General features: G+C 36.4%; 4 protein-coding genes across 4 annotated transcripts; 1 reads left to right on the forward strand and 3 right to left on the reverse strand.

The window, feature by feature from the left end:
- Positions 1-1,245: 1,245 nt before the first annotated feature.
- On the reverse strand, positions 1,246-2,505 carry LOC138909307 (uncharacterized). Its single transcript, XM_070200489.1, has 2 exons — positions 2,251-2,505; positions 1,246-2,142 (listed from the first exon to the last, which is right to left on the reverse strand). The coding sequence occupies exons 1-2, from the start codon at positions 2,503-2,505 to the stop codon at positions 1,246-1,248; spliced, it is 1,152 nt and encodes a 383-aa protein (XP_070056590.1).
- A 2,395-nt stretch (positions 2,506-4,900) lies between these two features.
- On the reverse strand, positions 4,901-7,766 carry LOC138909308 (uncharacterized). The gene is made up of 4 exons (XM_070200490.1): positions 7,330-7,766; positions 6,502-6,688; positions 6,204-6,362; positions 4,901-5,011 (listed from the first exon to the last, which is right to left on the reverse strand). Exons 1-4 carry the CDS (start codon positions 7,764-7,766, stop codon positions 4,901-4,903), a joined length of 894 nt encoding a protein of 297 aa, XP_070056591.1.
- A 1,605-nt stretch (positions 7,767-9,371) lies between these two features.
- Positions 9,372-10,916, reverse strand: LOC104112002 (lignin-forming anionic peroxidase-like). The gene is made up of 4 exons (XM_009621827.4): positions 10,610-10,916; positions 10,312-10,503; positions 9,960-10,125; positions 9,372-9,848 (listed from the first exon to the last, which is right to left on the reverse strand). The coding sequence occupies exons 1-4, from the start codon at positions 10,835-10,837 to the stop codon at positions 9,460-9,462; spliced, it is 975 nt and encodes a 324-aa protein (XP_009620122.2). The 5' UTR covers positions 10,838-10,916; the 3' UTR covers positions 9,372-9,459.
- Positions 10,917-14,653: 3,737 nt separating this feature from the next.
- LOC138909309 (uncharacterized) lies at positions 14,654-15,145 on the forward strand. Its single transcript, XM_070200492.1, has one exon. The coding sequence runs from the start codon at positions 14,654-14,656 to the stop codon at positions 15,143-15,145; it is 492 nt and encodes a 163-aa protein (XP_070056593.1).
- The last annotated feature ends 4,988 nt before the right edge of the window (positions 15,146-20,133 follow it).

The raw sequence follows: 20,133 nt of genomic DNA on the forward strand, positions 1-20,133 counted from the left end.
TTAATCACTTATCATCAAGTACCAGGTATATTAGGTTATAAACATCATTGTTCAAAGTGTAAAGCACAACCTTTTTTTCCCTTTTGGCAACATCGAAAAGTTGCATAAATAAGTAAGATAACCAGATTTTAAAACTTACTCATGGCCACTGGGGCTACTTCAAATGCAATCATGGGTTAATCATCATAGATCAAGCTATGAATTTTAACCATCAAAGAAATATAAATAAACAATTAGAGCAAAAGATAGTGAATTTCATTGATGATTGATAAGATTCTACTACAAAGCATAAAAAGAAATAAAAACACTGAAAACATAAGCAAAAACAACAAAAAAATTTTGAACTAGGTCACTGGTTGATCTGCACTAGGCTAGGAGGCTTAAGGCTAGGAAGGACTAGGTGCTTGGTTTTTTGGCTTAGAGGAGTTTCAGCATATCTTGAAGAATGCCATCATTCTTCTCCTTTTCTCTTGCTAGCTCAGTTCTGAGAGCATCTCTCTCAATCTCCACCTCTGCCAACTTCTTCTTCAGCCTCTCAATCTCAACATCCTTAGACCCACTTTCTTGCACTAAGGCTCGCACCTTGCTACTCACTGGTACCTTCTTCGATGAACCAGGTTCTTTAGGAGTGGAATGGACTTCATAGTCACAAGCAATTAGAGTATTTACCCCAAAATGATCCTTGCTTGTACCAACCTCCCACTTCTTCATAGGTACCTTGAAATATGCAAGCACAACTGTGAGAATGAAGCCATAGGGAATGGCATGAGTCTTGGTGCCATTTAGAACCCTATCAAGAAGCTGGATTATAAATCCAGGCCAATTAATTTGCCTCCCACTGTCTAAACACTCAATGAAGACCAAGTCCATGAAGTTTACAATGTGCCTCATTTCCTGCCTTGGCAGGACACATTTGTTAACAAATTAGAACAACACTTTGTGGGGTGGCTTCATCTCACTCTTGTACACAGCCTTGGGCTCAACTTCCTCCTCATTGTCGCTGAATTTTCTGGTAATGGCAAGGGCAGTAGGAAGATTTTCTAGGCTTGGCCACTTAAGCTTTGTATAGTCATTGTACCCCTCAGCAAGTACACCCAGAATTTCTCCCAACTCATTCACATCGATAGAGACTTGCACTCCTTTCACCATACTGGTAACCCTTCCATCTTTCACCTCAGCATTTGCCATAAACTCAACAATTTCATTCCTGTCCAACCTGCCATCCATCTGAAGGACCATGTCCTTCTAGCCTTGCAACTCCAACTTCTCCAAAAGCAGCACCATTCCTTCCTCCTCCAAGTCCCTGAAGAGTCTACCCTTCAACATTGTTCTATTGCCAAACTTGGCCATCTTGTCTTTCTCAGTGTCATAATCATCTTCTTCCTCTCTACTCCATTCTTCTTCCTCAACAATTTTTACTTGTTTGGATTTCACAGCAGACCTGGTACTTGTTGCCAAGGTGGATGGTTCAGCAGACTTTGACTCTGAAATAGACTTCTTAGTGGAAGTCTTGGCTTTTTTGGCTTTAGGAGTCAGAACCTCCACTTCTTCAGTCTCTTCTTCATCTCGAAGGACCAGGTCCATCTCATCAATATCAACAGCCTCAACAGGCTCATCCATCTTCTTCTTTCCCTTAGCAACTACTTTTTTTTTACTTTCTTCTAAGGCTTTCTGTAGTTCAGCCTCATTCTGCTTTAGCTGGCTTCTCTTGGATCTTCCTCTTGTGGGAGGAATTTCAACAGTAACAAAAGGAGCAACCTTCCTTTTCTTGTTAGCCCTAGTAGTGTCTGGGGTTTTAGCGTTTGAACTTCCTTTCTTCTTTGGATTATAACTCTCGGTCACTCTTTTCAGTAGGTCTGCGAGGGTTTCCTGTTCAGATGAAACAGGTTCATCTCTATTTTTCCCAAGTTGAACCAGCCCTTCAGTAGCTTCGCCAGACCCACTTCCCCCTGTATTCTTTACACTCTCCTCTACTTCAGCAGATGTTTCTCCCCAAACAACCATTGCACCTGTGTCTTTGGTTAAACTAACAGGAGTGTGTGAAGAATCAACCACTCTTTTACCCTTTCCCCTCACAGCACTCCTAACTCTCTTGCTCTCTTTTTCTTTTTTCTTTTCATTTTTACCACCAACTTCTCCAGACTATGTAATTTCAACACCTGCTATAGACCCTACCAGCACAAACCTATTCTCCAAATTTGTAGCAACTTCAAAAATTGTCTCAGGAGTAACTTTAGGGCCAAAAGATACCTGTTTAGTTTCGGAAGAAACAATTTCTTCCCCCTCAGTAGCAGATTTGAATGATTCATCAGATTTCTGAGGTTCTTCCTCCCTACTCGCTTTCAGTTGTTCATTAACTTTCTGAATCTGTTCTCCACCAGCAACATCCTTGCGAGCCATCATTTTTACTCTTTTCTTAGAGGTTGGGGTGTTGGAAGGAGTGATAGTGGGTGTGGAAGTGGTTTCTTGTGGTGGTGATGAAGGATTTTCAGGAATGTTAGCCATTTCTATGCTTGGGTATGGGAGAGAAAAGAAGTGGATTATGTTTGGAAGATGAGAGAAGATGGAGAGTACTTGATGGCTTGAAAAAGATGGAGTGAAGAAAGCAATAATGCTGATCAATTTAAAGAGAGGTAATTAATGGGTAACGATAGCTTTTTAAACTTTTAGAAGTCTAATCAAACTGAATTTCAGTTTTAAAAAGACGTTGGAGTCTATCCCTATAATCTTGGTAGTTCAATTTGGTTAGGAGTCTTTTGAACGGAACTGGTTCACTTGCAACGGATAAGTCCAAAAAAGTTTGGAATTAAGTAGGACTCTGCTCAAGATCCAAATACTATTATTTCAAATTTTGCAGACTGTCGAAAACATACCGAGTAATCTTGATGAACCAGGTTCTTCACTGAGAATTATCTTGTGCAAGTCTAAATTTTTCCAAATAGAAAAAATATCATTAGAGATTAATGAATCATTTTAGCACATGCCACAAGAGTATACTATTGAAAGTATGAGACTGAACAAAATCTAATCTAATTATATACAAAATTTACAGATTTTCTAACCAATTTTTTTCTTTTGTAATTTTTTTTATTTTTTTTTTCATTGTGAATTTTTGAACTGGTCCTTTTAGGTGATATTAATCATCCCTAATTCTAACTTGTTTCTTTCAAAGTGATATCTACTTAGAGCTTTTGTGAAGATGTCAGCTATTTGCTTGTCAGTAGCACAAAATTCCACAGTGATCAAGCCTTTTTCGTAGTTGTCCCTCAAATAATGATGCCTAACATCTATGTGCTTAGTTCTCTTGTGATGAACCAGGTTCTTGGTCATACTAATTATACTAGTGTTATCACAAAAGATAGGGATACAGCCAACATCAATTCCAAAGTCCATTAATTGTTGTTTGATCCACAACGATTAAGCACAACATAAAGCAGCAACAACATACTCAGCTTCAGCAGTAGATAAGGCCGCTGAATTTTGCTTTTTGGTGGCCCAAGACACAAGACATGAGCCAAGAAAGTGTGTCATACCTGAGGTATTCTTTCTATCCACAAGAAAACCTGCATAATCAGCATTAGCATATCCCACTAGATTGAAATTACTACTTTTTGGATACCATAGACAAAGGTCAGTGGTGTCTTTTAGATGTCTTTAAATCCTCTTGACACCAGTCAAGTGAGACTCCTTTGGATTTGCCTGAAATCTTGCACAAAGGCCTACACTGAAAACAATGTCAGGTCTACTAGCAGTGAGATACAATAATGAGCCAATCATTTCCCTATACAACTTCTGATCAACAGATGAACCAGGTTTATCTATATCCAACTTTGTAGATGTTGCATTAGGAGTGTCAATTTCTTTGGAATCTTCTATTTTAAACCTTTTAAGCAACTCTTTTATATACTTCTGCTGATGGATCATAGTTCCATTTGAATTTTGTTTAATTTGTAAGCCTAAAAATAAATTAAGCTCACCCATCATGCTCATATCAAATTCACTCCCCATTAGTTTAGCAAATTCTTTACTTAACTATCAGTAGTTGCTCCAAAGATTATATCATCAACATATATCTGAACTACCAAGAGATCTTTACCTTTTTCTTTCAAGAACAAAGTATTGTCAATTTTACCTCTCTTGGAGTCATGCTTAAGCAAAAACTTTGATAATCTTTCATACCATGCTGTTGGAGCTTGCTTGAGCCCATAAAGTATTTTGTCAAGTTTGTACACATGATCAGGACTCTCCTTGCTTTCAAACCCTGGAGGTTGCTTGACAAACACTTCTTCCTTTAGATAGCCATTGAGAAAGGCACTCTTGACATCCATATAGTTAAGGGTATTTTCGTGTAAGCAGCAAAGGCTATGAGGAGCCTTATTGCTTCCAACCTTGTAACTGGAGCAAAGGTTTCATCATAGTCTATACCCTCATCTTGGCTATATCCTTGAACCACCAATCTTGCCTTGTTCCATGTAACTATTCCATCTTCATCAAGTTTGTTTCTGAAGACCCATTTTGTGCCAATTACTGATATGTCCTTGGGTCTTGGTACCAGATGCCAAACTTGACTCCTTTCAAATTGGTTGAGTTCATCTTGCATTTCACTTACCCAGTCTGTATCCTAAAAAGCCTCAACAACATCTTTAGGTTCAATAAGAGATAAGAAAGCATCAAAAGCACAAAGATTTTTTAATGAAGATCTAGTTTTGATTCCAGAGGTTGGATCAATGATTATGTTCTCAATGGGATGAGAACTTTGATACTTATAAGATTTCACAGCCAACTGGTTTCCCCTTGATGTTACTTCAATGTTTTGTTGCTGTGGAACAGGTTTATGGACAAGTTCCCTTGAGGTTTGAGAATCTTTTCCTCTTTGTTCTATTCCCCTTTTCATGTTGCCCTAGGTGGAAGAACCTGTTCCATCACCTGTTCCTTCCTCTAGTGCAGCTTCAGTATGGGCTGTGGTTTTATTTGAGTTTCTTACCAGCCCAATTACTTCATCATCATGTTTCTGCCTCTCAGAAAGAAGGTTAGTTTCATCAAAAATCACATGAACACTTTCTTCTACACACATAGTTCTTTTGTTATAGACCTTATACGCTTTGCTATGTGAAGAATATCCCAAGAATACTCCCTCATCACTTTTGGGATCAAACTTACCTAGGGAGTCTTTACCATTATTGTGCACAAAGAACTTGCATCCAAATTCCCTAATATAGGATATGTTTGGTTTTCTCCCTTTAAGTAACTCATAGGGAGTCTTCTCTACAAGAGGTCTAGTCATGCACCTATTTATGATGTAGCATGCAATATTTACAGCTTCTGCCCAGAAGCTATGGGGTAGTTTACTAGAAAGAAGCATAGTCCTAGCCATATATTCAAGTGTCCTATTCTTTCTTTCAACTACTCCATTATGTTTTGGAGTCTTAGGAGCAGAAAAATTATGATCTATGCTATGCTCATCACAAAATTCAGCAAATTTAGCATTTTCAAATTCAGTGCCATGATCAGACCTAATAGATGCAAGTTGATTACCTAGATGCTTCTGAGTTTTTCTAACAAAAGAAGTGAACATGTCAAATGCTTCATCTTTAGATGTTAAAAACAATGTCCAAGTAAACCTAGAGTAATCATCAACAAGCACCATCACATATCTTTTACCACCTCTGTTTAATATTCTCATTGGACCACAGAGATCCATATGGACCAGTTCCATCGTCCTAGCGGTGCTTACCACTTTCTTGCATTTAAAAGAGGATCTTACCCGCTTCCCCCTTGCACGAGCCTCGCAACTTTATCTTCCTTGAACTTGATGTTAGGCAACCCTATTACCAGATCCTTGGAGACTAATTTGTTGAGCTAACTCAGACTGGCATGTCCAAGTCTCTTGTGCCAAAGGAGGGGATCATTATCCAACACACTTAAGCAAATGAGTTCATTTTCTAAAAGTGTAGACAGATCTATAATATATATATATATATATATATATATATATATATATATATATATATATATATATATATTATATACTTTTTTCCCTGCAAAACAATCTTGTTAGTAGTAAGATTAATCACAAAATATTTGGTAGAGGTGAATACTACCAAGTTACCTCTATCACACAGTTGTGATACACTGATTAGATTGTATTTTAAGCCATTTATCAATTAGACATTCTCAATAGAGTGAGAATCAGTCTTACCTACCTTTCCAACCCCAATGATCTCAACTTTCTTCTCATTTCCAAAGGAGACATTACCTCCTTTGAGGTCCTCAAGTGAAAGGAACTGGTTCTTGTTTCCTGTCATGTGTTTTGAGCAGTCACTATCCATGTACCATATTTGGCTGCTCCCCTTCACTTGGACCTGCAAAATAAAATCAAGGGTTAGTCTTAGGAAATCAAACTAGTTGGGGTCTCTTTCTATAGGCAAAAGGATGAATCAAATTCTTTTTAGCCCAATTTGGTAGCCTATTTTCCTTTAACAAATTCTTTGTTCTTTTGACTTGCCTTTTCCTTTGCAATGCATTACTTTTATAGTGACCTGTTTTACCACAATGAGTACAAATCTTATTCTCAGGAAGTGTAAGGTACTTGCTTTTGGGATCCCATTTAGGTGGCAGATTCCCAAAGCCAAGTCCTCTTCTATTTCTACTATGATGTTCATGTAGCCATGAAAGTGCATCGGAAGACCTGTTCCATTTACAAGTTCTGTCTAGTTCATGCTTGACCTTGCCTAGATCCTCCTTCAAAATTCTTTCTTATACAACTCATCTTTTAGTTTACCTACATTTTCTTCTAGAGTGAGTTGTGTGCAATCAACCGTCTTCTTACTTGTTCCTAATTTCAGTTTTAGGTTTTTAGATCTATGTTCTAGGACATTTGATTCAAATGCATGAACCTGGTTCTTTAATGCAGTATTTTCACTTACAGTCTCACTAACCCTAAGTTCTAAGTTCTAACACTTTACTTTCAAAATCACACAATCCTTAAACAACTGTTCTTTTTCATTATTTACATCCTCAGATTCATCAATTAAATTTATAAGTAACTCAGATAGCCTTTCTTTAGACTAAAATTTAATCTTGTCTTTGAGATTAATTACACTTACCTCAGATTCCTCATCAGATTCTCCAATGGCCATAAGTGCTTGTTCATCTCTGTCTTCATCATCTGAGCTTTCTCCCCAAGCAGCAACTATAGCCTTTCTTGATCCCTTGTTCTTCTTGGGTTGAACCTGTTCCTTCTTCCTGTTTCTTCATTCAGCTCTTTCCTTCTTCCATTCAATTTCCTATTGAGGGCAGTTGTTGATGTGGTGATCAGTCTTCCCACACTTGTAGCATCCCTCATTGGTTTGCTTTTCAGGAACCTTTGGTTTGTTGTAGCTTTCACTTCTTGAAGGACACTTTCCTCTCCTTAGGTACTTCTTGAAGTCCTTTGTGATCATAGCCATTTCATCATCTTCTAGATCAGAACCTTCAGTGATTCTGAGTGCTAGGCTCCTTTTATTCTTAGGTACATCCATCTTCATGGTTTGCCTTCTAAGTTCATAATCAGTGAGATTTCCAATTAGCTCATCCAACTTAAGAGTGGCAATGTTCTTTGATTCTTGAATGGCAGTGATTTTGCTATCCCAAGTAACTAGCAGAACCCTTGTCAAAATTTTCTCAACTCTGTCTTCTTCAAGAATAATCCTTTCAAGAGACTTAAGTTTATTTGTCAATGTGGTGAACCTTGTATACATCTCTTGGATGGTTTCCCCTTCCTTCATGGTGAAATTCTCATATTGAGAATATAGTAGAGTTCTTCTGACCTCTTCACTTGAGGTGTTCCTTCATGGGCCACTTGCAAAGTATCCCAAATTTTCTTAGCAGTGGTACAACTTTAAATTCTGTTGTACTCGTCTGGACCAAGTCCACAAATAAGCCATTTTCTGGCTTTAGCATTCTTCTCCCATTTTCTTAAGTCATCAGCTGTGCAGTCATCTCTTGTCTTTGGCACATCTACTACTTCAGCAGTTTTCTTCATGGTAGCTAGAGGACCATCAGTAACAATGTCCCATAGCTCATAGTCTTCTCCTATGATGTGGTCTCTCAATCTATTTTTCCACCAAGAGTAGTACTGGTCGTTGAAAAGTGGTAGCCTAGCAATGGATTGCCCTTCCCAGTTTTCAGGTGGTGCACTCATATTGATCTTCTTCTAAGGTGTTAGCCTCTTCAAGGATAACCCGCTCTGATACCAATTGATGTTTTAACTTTAATACCACACAAGAGGAGGGGGATAATTTGTATGGTGTCCAATTTTTTACTTAAACTGATTATGAAAGGACCTGGTTCTTCTAAGTGTTCCTTAACCTACTATTGTTGCTGAAATAATAAATGCGGAAAGTAAAGAACACAAGTATTTTACGTGGAAAACACCTCGCTCAAAAGGTGAAAAAATCACGATCTACTTCTCAGTAGAATTTTCACAAACTCTCCACTAAATCACTGAGCCAAAAACTGTATTTACAAAATACTTTTGTAAACCTAGGATTAACTCTAACCCCGTTGTGGCAACCAACCTCTAACTGTTGTGATAACTTCAAGTTAACTCTAACTTGAATACTCTAAGTACCTATTATAATTTTTTCTACATAAAGCTGAAAGGTACAATATGAAAACACCTACTACAATTCAACTAGAATAAAAGACAGACACTTGGAACTGGTTCTTCTATCTGGTTCATGTAGCTTCAGATTTGCACACTTGAATCACACACGAATTGCTTGCAAAATGCCTTGATAAAAGTTGGGCGGGTTGGGCTATGATGCAAATTACAGTTCATCTTGACCCAGCTCATTTCAAGCCAAGGAGTTTTTATGTAGGTCATTGACCCACCCACGTATGCATTCAACTCATTTTGACCCACTAAAATTGGCTCAACCGGCCCATTTGACACCCCCACATGAAATTGATGCTTAATTAATGTTACCTAAAAGATAAACTAGAAAATGATCCTTAATTTATGCTTAAATTATTTTTTTGGGTCTTAGAAGGTACTTAATTATATCAATATATTATATATTATGCAGCCTCGATTTTTACTTCCTATTTGCCCTGCGTAGTTTGATATAGAAATACGAGTAAAATAAAATTACCAAAAAGAGGTATTTTAATGTTCAGATGCCATGAAGTTTAGTTACTCCTCAATCATTAATTGTTTAATATTATGACAAAGTAATATTTTTCTCTTTCATTATTCCAGGAGATAGGGAGCTCATTTGTGGTTTCAATATTTAGGCTATATTCTAACTTAATCAATGGAGCTAAGTTACATGTGAAACATTGGGTTAGAACTCTTAATTTTCTTAAAGCATAACAAACAATTTATTTTATTCTTGAAACATTACATAGAGAATTAAAGAATCAAATGAATACAAATACACTTGGCAACAAAAATACATGTAATAGGCTTTTGAATGATCAATTTAGGGAGCCGCAGACAGTTCTTATGATCCCATTTTGACCAGTTATGGGACTAATATCTCCCATTCTAATCATAGCAGCAGCAAAATCAGAGGCAAATGCGCGAGGACTGTTACTATATTCAGAAACAATACTATCGGTAGATCCACCACTAAGAAGGACTTGATCTGATTGAAGAAGACCTTTTCTTTGCCTCAAGTTCTTGAAATAATTGTTATCCAATTGATTAGGTGTAACCAAATCAAGTGGAGCTAGGTTTCCATTTTGGTCTTCTTTAGGACATTGACGTCTTCTTGTGCTAGCAAATCCAGCATCAATGTCTGTTCCATTGCCATAAATCCTATCGCGGAAAAGGAAACATTGTGCTTGGCCAATTGAATGTGCTCCTATAATTAGAAAGTTTAAATCATTAGAAGTACTTCTTAATTATTATCTGTACAAGTATATGCATGATAAAAATTCTATATATGTTTAATAATAACTTGATTAATTTTTACCTGATAAAGCAACCATATCCCTTGTGCTAAGGCCTTTGCTTGCAAAGCTAGAAATAAGCCTATTAAGAGGATCAAATGGACCAGGGAGATCAGTTTCAGCAAGTGTATGACTAGCAGTTGTTGAATCTCTTCTTCCGAGTTTCACTGCCCATGTTGGACCTCCAACCTAATTGCAAGTTATTAACATAATGTTGGTTAGTTTGATATACAGTCAGACTTCTTTATAACAACCATTCACTATAAAACCCAAGTTTTCTCTATAACATCCACAAAATATCAGAATAAACATGGCTGTTATAGAGAGATTTGATTATAATGTGAAGAAAATAAAAATCAAACTACGGATACTTACTAGAGTTGATGCATCTCTAGCGGCAACGGCAAGTATATCTGCACATGATACAATTCCTGGACATGTTTTTTCAAGCTCTCTTTTGGCATCTTCTATAATACCATAGCCTCTAGCTGATCCAAGATTTGGCAATGCAGTTTTCTCACTAACAATTGTAGGGGTCTCATCAAGTAAGATAGAAGCATCACAACCCTATAGTTAAAACCACAAGTTAGTACAATTGTAATCAAGTTAATAATTTCAACTTGAAGTAAATAGAGATACATATATACTACTAATTAATGTGTATTTAACCAACCTGAACAAAGCAATCATGGAAATGAAGGCGAATGAGAGATGCAGCCATACGACGTTCACGTGACACTGCTTGTCTAACGCTTGTACGAATGGTGTTGAGAGCATTAGGGCAAGTGCCATCATAGAATGTGGAAGAAAGTTGTGCATGGCATTGCATGCTTGAGAATATAAAGAGAAGAGAAAACATAGCAGCAATGGCTGCAAAAGCGTTGTTTGAAATACTAATCATTTTGAAAATATTGCAATGTATTGGTGATATGATGTCAAGAAACTAAGAATAGAAGCTTATAAATTATCTTTGTGATTGGAAGCTGTGAAGGTGATAGAAGAGAGAATGTGGCAATGAAATATTTATAGGCAAAAGTAAACACTTAATTTTGAGGCTAGTGGACCACTATTGGCTGCCAATATAATATCCGCGTTATTTCTAGCTTTTGTCTCCTATATAATTTGACTTGTTCTTTGGCTACATAAAATACTATGAAGCTTTCTACTTTTGTTATTTCAACATCTTTGAGTTTTTAGATGATTAATTTAAATAAGCTTCATAATAATATATCATAGTTATAGAGATCTTTTGTTAGTTGTAGAAGTAACAATAATAGTAACAATAAAGTCCATAATAATATATCATAATTAACTTCTATAAGTATACTCTAAATAAGAGTACATTATGTTCAAAGGGTATGATAATTAACATAGCTAATTGGTGATATTTTCACACTATTGTTAGATTGTTTTGTTTAATTTCGAGTTATTAATTTAGAGGCCACGAGGCTTAATTAGCTGAATTTTTAAATATTGGAGCTGATTTTATGGATAGAAATGTTGAAGCCGAAAATAAGTAGTAATCTTGTAACTTCAGTTTATAGTAGCTGATCTATTATTCGTTGATTGTTCAATCACAATGCATTTAGAAATAGAATTCCTTATATACATTTTCTATGTCATTATTTTTTTAGGGGAGGGGTGTTATTTACTTACTTAAATGCGCTATCAAATAATAGCAAAACTAGCCTTTGTGGTTAAGTTATCACTATAACTAATAACATATACATTAGTACTTAAATCCGTAATATAAGATACATATAAAAGACAAGGAAGTGTAGGAAAATTGTCAAAGGTCAATGGGCCACCAATCAAAATTCCTTTTTAAGTGTAATAGAATAAATTATATATTAGAATATTATTCACAACTAACTTGTCCAAGGTTGAAGTATTGGTTTGGTGAAACAGATCCGTACACTGTGACAGCTTAGCACCTTGACTTTTTTCTAATCTGATTTAAACTTTTTTATTACCAAGTCCTTTTTAAAAAGTATAAATCATTCTGTTTGAAACTGATATTTGAAGTTTTTTTTTTTTTACAAATTTTTAAAAAATGTTTTATTTTAAATACTTTCGGAACACTTATTTATTCCAATAACATTCCAAATACACTTATTTTCAATATATATATATATATTTTAAAATATTCTTCAATATATATATTTTAAAATATTCTTCAAAATATATCTAAACACGTGACCCTCTTCTATCCTCTTGGCAGTAATGCCGCGTATTTACTTATTCCTAAGTTTTTTCACGCTAGGAATCTTCCTTAATTAATTAAATATTTTATTTACTACGTTTCTTATTGGCTGAATGTCATTTTCAGCATAGATCTGGGCATTACGTTGAAAGTCAAAGATCAACATGCTTTAACATGTTATAATAATAGAATTACAATCGAACTTTTGTAAGAAAACTAGTGAAGCTCCAGCCAGCCAGCACCGCAGAATATTGTGCATGGCGCTTAACTTTTATATATCAATAGTATACTTTTTAAATTTTTTATAACAGTAATAATAATAAGTAAGATTTTATAAAATTGTATAATATCCTAAATATTTTCAATGAAGCGGATTCACGTGAACCCTCTTAAACTCATGTGAATCCGCCCTTGGTAATGAGATTGGCGCTAAAACAAGGCACATTGATTCACTACGTTAAGAGATGGAAATTTGGCATAATTTATTTTGTAATTAAGATAATTATAGAGTTTGAATCCAAATTACATTGTTCAGTCGAACACCTATCTTTAATTTTTCTGTAAAATATGACCTCACTCACACCGTCGTGCCTCGCTCCCCGACGGGCCGCGGTTAGCTCCGCCCCTGCTTACGGGGTGAGGTTAGTCACTATTGCGTGCTATACCGCGTTACTGCCAAAGTTAACGTGCAAAAGAGCGGACTTGTATTTTTCCCAATATGTGCTCTATAATCCACAAGTTCGTACTATAGTTTATTATTGTTATTTGTTAATACTATTCTTCCAAGAACAAGAACGATGACATTACTTTAAAAATTTCAGATAATGTTTTTTATAATGATATTAACATTTTTTAGAAACTTTTAAGTACAATTTTTTTTAATTATATTAATCTTATGAAATTTTTTATAAAAAATTATTTTAGAAAAATTAATATATTTGACCGTAAAAATTAAACACATTAACTCTCTAGTTACTTCAAAATGTTGCAAATCTTTGGGTGAGGAAAAGTATATGCTTGGTACTTTTGGCTCTCCTTTGGTTAAATTTCAAAATTAGACTGGTTGATAGAACATGAATATAGACAGACACCTTGTTGGTCCAAGTGAAGTTTGTTTTGATGACTGACAAAGAAACTCAAACATGAACCTGGTCCATACATAGTATACACAGACACGGGCAGAATTCGGGCACAAGGCATGTACATGAAGGAGATAAGCTTAAGTGGTTATATCTGATATCTCCCGAACGAAAAGGTTGCATAATTGATAAGGAGAAGGACTCCTTACTCGAGAGAACTCTATTCTAGATAAGGGAGGAGTTAGAAGTTGAAGATAACTAGCTAGAACTCTTCCACCAAGGAAGAGTATAGCATTAGAACTCTAGTTATTTCCTATTCTACTAACTCTATAAATTGCAGGATGTTCTCATTTTACAGGTACGCACAAACACTGAAATTAAACGTGAGTTGAGAGCAAAATAGCAAGGCATTTTGCAAGCAATTCTTGTGTGATTCAAGTGTGCGAACCTGAAGCTACATGAACCAGATAGAAGAACCAGTTTCAAGTGTCGGTATTTTACTCTAGTTTCATTGTAGTAGGTGTTTCAAATTGTACCTTTCAGTTTTATCTAGAAGCAATTATACTAGGTACTTTGAGTGTTGTATTCAAGTTAGAGTTAACTTGAAGTTGTCGCAACAGCTAGAGGCTGGTTGCCACAAAGGGTTAGAGGTAATCCTTTAGGTTTACAAATTTTTTTGTAAATATTATTTTTGGCTCCGCTATTTAGTGAAGTGCTGGAAACAATCCTACTGGGTAGTAAGTCGTGATTTTTTCACCTTTTGAGCCAGGTGTTTTTCACGTAAAAATACTTGTGTTCTTTACTTTTCACATTTATTATTCCGCTATAGTAGTATAAGTAACACATAGAAGAACCGAGTCCTTCTATAATCTATGCACGCAAAAAATTAGACACCACAGAAATTATCCCCTCTTGTATAGTATTGAAGTACAAAACAATAATTGGTATCAGAGCAGGTTATCCATGAAGAGGCTTACACTTTAGGAGAAGATCAACATGAGTGCACCACCTGAAAACGGGGAAGGGCAATCCACTGCTAGACCACCACTTTTTAATGGCCAATACTACTCTTGGTAGAAAAACATGATGAGAGATCACATTATAGGAGAGGACTATGAGCTATGGGACATTTGTCACTGTAGCAAAAGAAAAATACTTGTGTTTTCCACTGGCTACCTTGAAGAAAAATACTGAAGGAGTAGATGTTCCAAAGACAAGAGCGGATTGCACTACTAAGGACTTGAAGAAGTGGGAGAAGAATGTTGAAGCCAAGAAATGGCTTATTTGTGGACTTGGTTCAGATAAGTACAACAGAATCTAAAGTTGTGCCACTGCTAAGAAAATTTGGGACACACTGCAAGTAGCTCACGAAAGAACACCTCAGGTGAAGAGATCCAAAGGAACTCTACTGTACTCTCAGTATGAGAACTTTGCTATGAAGGAAGGAGAAACCATTCAAGAAATATACATAAGGTTCACTACATTAATAAATGAGCTAAAATCTCTTGGAAGAATTATTCCTGAAGAAGATAGAGTCGAGAAGATACTAACTAGGATTTTGCCTATCACTTGGGAGAGCAAAATCACTGCCATCCAGGAATCAAAGAATATTGCCACTCTCCTACTGGATGAATTAATTGGAAATCATACTGCATATGAACTTAAGAGACAAACCATGAAGATAGATATACGTAATAAGGAAAGGAGCTCGGCACTCAGAATCACTGAAGGTTCTGATCTGGAAGATGTTGAAATGGCTATAATCACCAAGGACTTCAAGAAGTACCTGATTAGAGGAAAGAGTCCTTTAAAAAGTGAAAGCTATAGCAAGTCAAAAGCTCGTGAGAAGCAAACCAATGATGGCTGCTACAAGTGTGGAAAGACTGATCACCACATTAAGAACTGTCCTTTATGGGAAATTGAATGAAATAAGGAAAGAGCTGAACGAAGAAACAGGAAGAAGGAACATGTTCGATCCAAGAAAAGCAAGAACAAAGGATTAACCAAGGCTATGGTCGCTGCTTAGGGGGAAAGCTCAGATGAAAGCTCAGATGATGATGATGATGAGGATGAACGAGCACTTATGGCCATTGGAGAATCTGATGAAGAAACTGAGGTAAGTGTCCTTCATCTCAAAGGCAAAACTATTTTTTTGTCTAAAGAAAGGTTATTTGAGTTACTACTGGAGTTAATTGATGAATCTAAGGATGTAAATAACAAAAAGGAGCAGTTGTCTAAAGAATGTGTGATTTTGAAGGCCAAGTGGAAAAACCTAGAACTTAGGGTTAGTGAAACTGTAAGTAAAAATACTGTGTTGAAGAACCATGTTCATGCATTTGACTCAACTGTCCTAAATCTTAGATCTGAAAATTTAAAATTGAAACTAGGAACAAGCAAAAATACAGCTGATCACACACAACTCACTTTAGAAGAAAATGTAGGGAAAATGAAGGATGAGTTGTACAAAAGAGATGAACAGGTAAGAATTCTAAAGGGGGATCTAAGCAAGGTCAAGCATGAGCTAGACAGAACCTGTAAATGGAACAAATTCTCCGATGCACTTTCATGGCTACAAGAATACCATAGTAGCAACAGAAGAGGACTTGGCTTTGGGAAACCGGCACCTAAGTGGGATACCAAAAGCAAGTATCTCACACTTCCTGAGAATAATATTTGCACACATTGTGGTAAAACAGGTCACTATAAAAGTGAATGTACTGCAAAAGAAAAGACAAGTCAAAAGAACAAAGAATTTGTTTAAGGGAAGAATAGGCTACCAAGTTGGGCTAAAAAGAATCTGATTCATCCTTTTGCCTATAGAAAGGGACCCAAACTAGTTTGGGTTCCTAAGACTAATCCCCGATTTCCTTTTGCAGGTTCAAGTGAAGGGAAGTAGCCAAATATGGTACATGGAAAGTGGTTGCTCAAAGCACATGACAGGAAGCAAGAACTAGTTCCTTTCACTTGAGGACCTTAAAGGAGGTAATGTCTCCTTTGGAAATGGGAAGAAAAGTGAGATCATTGGGGTTGGAAAGGTAGGTAAGACTGATTCTCACTTTATTAAGAATGTCTACTTGATAGATGGACTGAAGTACAGTCTAATAAGTGTATCACAATTATGTAATAGAGGTAACATGGTAGCATTCACCTCTACAAAATGCTTTGTGATTAATCTTACCACTGACAAGATAGTTTTACAGGAAAAAAGAGTGAACAACATATATGTTGTGGATCTGTCCACACATTCAGATAATGAACTCATTTGCTTAAGTGTGTTGGATAATGATCCCCTCATTTGGCACAAGAGACTTGGACATGCCAGTATAAGTCAACTCAATAAATTAGTCTCCAAGGACTTGGTGATAGGGCTGCCTAACATTAAGTTCAAGGAAGATAAAGTTTGTGAGGCTTGTGCAAGGAGGAAGTAGGTAAGATCCTCTTTCAAAAGCAAGAAAGTGGTAAGCACCACCAGGACGATGGAACTGGTTCATATGAATCTTTATGGACCAATGAGAACATTGAGAAGAAGTGGTAAGAGATATGTTATGGTGCTTGTTGATGATTACTCTAGGTTTACTTGGACATTGGTTTTAACATCTAAAGATGAAGCATTTATACTGATCAGGGAGTATTCTTGGGATATTCTTTCTAGGTAAGTTTGATCCCAGTAGTGATGAGGGAGTATTCTTGGGATATTCTTCACATAGTAAAGTTTATAATATTTATAACAAAAGAACTATGTGTGTAGAATAAAGTATACATGTGGTTTTTGACGAAAATAACATTCTTTCTAAGAGGCAGGAACATGACGATGAAGATATTGGGCTGGTAAGAAACTCAAATGAAACCACAGCCTAGACTGAAGTTGCACCAGAGGAACGAACAAGTGATAGAACAGGTCCCTTCACCCATGGCAACTTGACAGGGGGAACTGAATAAAGGAACTGATCCTCAAACCTCGAGGCAGCCTGCCAATTAACCTATTCCTCAGCAACAAAACATTGAAGTAACATCTAGGGGAAACCAGCTGGTTGTGAAACCTTACAAGTATCAAATTTATCATCCAATTGAGAACATAATTATTGATCCAAACTCTGGAATCAAAACCAGATCTTCCTTGAAGAATCTTTGTTCTTTTGATGCTTTTTATCTCTTATTGAACCTAAAAATATTGCTGAGGCTTTGCAGGATGCAGACTGGATGAATGTAATGCAAGATGAATTCAACCAATTTTAAAGAAGTCAAGTTTGGCATCTGGTACCAAGACCCAAGGACATATCAGTAATTGGTACAAAACGAGTCTTCAAAAACAAACTTGACGGAGATGGAACTGTTACAAGAAACAAGGTATGATTGGTGGTTCAAGGATATAGTCAAGAGGAGGGCATAGACTATGATGAGATTTTTGCTCTAGTTGCAAGATTGGAAGCAATTAGACTCCTTATAGTCTTTGCTCCTCACATGGAATTCACTCTCCATCAGGTGGATGTCAAGAGTGCCTTCCTCAATGGCTATCTAAAGGAGGAAGTGTTTGTCAAGAAAACTCTGGGCTTTGAAAGCAAGGAATGTCCTGATCATGTGTACAAGCTTGGCAAGGCACTTTATGGGCTCAAGCAGGCTCCAAGAGCATGGTATGAAAGATTATCAAAATTCTTGCTTGAGCATGGCTACAAGAGAGGTAAAATTGACAATACTTTATTCTTGAAAGAAAAAGGTAAAGATCTCTTGGTAGTTCAAATATATGTTGATGATATAATCTTTGGAGAAACTACTGATAAGTTAAGTAAAGAATTTGCTAAACTAATGGGGAGTGAATTTGAAATGAGTATGATGGGTGAGCTTAATTTCTTTTTAGGCTTACAAATTAAACAAAATTCAAATGGAAATATGATCCATCAACAGAAGTATGTAAAAGAGCTGCTTAAAAGGTTTAAAATGGAAGATTCCAAAGAAATTGACACTCTTATAGCAACAACCACAAAATTGGATGTAGATGAACCTGGTTCATTTGTTTATCAGAAGCTGTATAGGAGAATGATTGGATCTTTGTTATATCTCACTGCTAGCAGACTTGATATTGTTTTTAGTGTATCCCTTTGTGCTAGATTTCAGGCAAATCCAAAGGAGTCTCACTTGACTGTAGTCAAGAGGGTCTTGAGATACCTAAAAGGCACCACTAACCTTTGTCTATGGTATCCAAAAGGTAGTAATTTCAACTTAATGGGATATACTAATGTTGATTATGCAGGTTTTCTTGTGGACAGAAAGAGCACCTCAGGTATGGCACACTTTCTTGGCTCATGTCTTGTGTCTTGGGCCACCAAAAAGCAAAATTCTTTGGCCTTATCTACTGCTGAAGTTGAGTATGTTGCTGGTGCCTCATGTTGTGCTCAATTGTTGTGGATCAAACAACAATTAATGGACTTTAGAATTGATGTATATTGTGTCCCTATCTTTTGTGATAACACTAGTGCAATTAGTATGACCAAGAATCCGGTTCATCACAAAATAACTAAGCACATAAATGTTAGGCATCACTTTTTGAGGGACAACTATGAAAAGAGTTTGATCACTATGGAAATTTGTGCTACTGACAAGCAAATAGCTGACATCTTCACAAAAGCTCTAAGTAGAGATCACTTTGAAAGGAACATATTAGAATTAAGGATGATTAAGATCACCTAAAAGGAACCAGTTCTAACTCAAATTGGTTAGAAAATCTGTGAATTTTGTACATAATTAGATTAGATTTTGCTCAGTCTCATACTTTCATTAGTATACTCTTGTGCCATGTGCTAAAATGTCTCATTAATCTCTAATGATATTATCTTTATTTTCTTGGAGAATTTAGACTAACACAAGAGATTTCTTAGTGAAGAACCTGGTTCATCAAGATTACATGATACATACTCTCCACTCTGCATATTTTGGAATAATTATATGTGGATCATGATCAAAAGCAGAGTCCCATTTAATCCTAACCTCCTTGAGCTTATCCGTTACGAAATGAACCAGTTTCACCCAAAGAGAGTCCCAAAACGCAATAAGAGCCTAGATTCTAGGGAGAGTCGTCAACGTCTTTTCAAACTGACTCCCAGTTTGATTAAACTCCTGAGCTTCTGAAAAGCTATCGTTACCCAATCAGATTATCCCTCTTTAAATTGATTTGGCCTTAGTCGTTTCTTCACTTTTAATTTACAACTGCCAAACAATTCTCTTTATCTTCTCTCATCTTCTAAACACACATAATCATCTCCTATCATCCTCTAACCATAAATGGATAACACCTATGAAAATCCCTCATCACCACCCAAAGAATCCATACCCACTTCTTCAACTACACCCTCAATCACATCTATCTCTAAGAAAGGAAGATTCAAGATGCTTGCTCGCAAAATAGTCGCTGGAGGAGAAAAAATCAAGAAAATCAATGAGCAACTGAAGGCAAGTTAGGCAGATGAACCCCCAAAATCTATAGATTCTTTCAAGTATGCAACTGAGGGGGAAGAAACTGTTTCATCTTAAATAGAGCAGGTAACATCTGATCCAAAAATTACATTTGAGACTATCTCTGAGGTTGCTGAAAATATAGAAAATAGGTTTGTTTTGGTAGGAACTATGGTTGGGGTTGAAACAACTAAGTCTAGGGAGTTGGGTGGTAAAAATAAAAAGAAAAAAGAAAAAAAGAGTGAGGGTTCTCAAGGCGATGTGTGGGGAATAAGAAAAGGAGTGGTTGAATCTTCACTCACTCCTGTTGGTTTTGCTGAATAAAGAGGAGCTATGGTAGTATGGAGTCAGGAATCTGCTGGAGAAGAAGAAAGTTTACGAGAAAAGGTGGGAAGTAGGGCCGGAGAAGTTGCTGAGGGGTTGGTTAGATTGGGAAAGAATGTTCAAGAACCTGTTCCATCAGTACAG

Source organism: Nicotiana tomentosiformis, chromosome 4 (genome assembly GCF_000390325.3).
Source record: "Nicotiana tomentosiformis chromosome 4, ASM39032v3, whole genome shotgun sequence".
In the NCBI taxonomy this organism is placed as follows: domain Eukaryota; kingdom Viridiplantae; phylum Streptophyta; class Magnoliopsida; order Solanales; family Solanaceae; genus Nicotiana; species Nicotiana tomentosiformis.

Excerpts from the sequence above, each read along its gene's own strand:
- LOC138909307 (XM_070200489.1), bottom strand. The coding sequence starts at position 2,505 with ATGGCTAACATTCCTGAAAATCCTTCATCACCACCACAAGAAACCACT. Across the intron at positions 2,143-2,250 it reads TTTCTTCCGAAACTAAACAG|TCTGGAGAAGTTGGTGGTAA; the intron begins GTATCTTTTGGC and ends GAAATTACATAG.
- LOC138909308 (XM_070200490.1), bottom strand. The coding sequence starts at position 7,766 with ATGAAGGAAGGGGAAACCATCCAAGAGATGTATACAAGGTTCACCACA. Across the intron at positions 6,689-7,329 it reads ACCAATGAGGGATGCTACAA|GTCTTCCGATGCACTTTCAT; the intron begins GTGTGGGAAGAC and ends TAAATGGAACAG. Across the intron at positions 6,363-6,501 it reads CATTGCAAAGGAAAAGGCAA|GTCCAAGTGAAGGGGAGCAG; the intron begins GTCAAAAGAACA and ends TTTATTTTGCAG.
- LOC104112002 (XM_009621827.4), bottom strand. The coding sequence starts at position 10,837 with ATGATTAGTATTTCAAACAACGCTTTTGCAGCCATTGCTGCTATGTTT. Across the intron at positions 10,504-10,609 it reads TCCATGATTGCTTTGTTCAG|GGTTGTGATGCTTCTATCTT; the intron begins GTTGGTTAAATA and ends TTTTAACTATAG. Across the intron at positions 10,126-10,311 it reads CTAGAGATGCATCAACTCTA|GTTGGAGGTCCAACATGGGC; the intron begins GTAAGTATCCGT and ends ACTTGCAATTAG.
- LOC138909309 (XM_070200492.1), top strand. The coding sequence starts at position 14,654 with ATGAAGGAAGGAGAAACCATTCAAGAAATATACATAAGGTTCACTACA.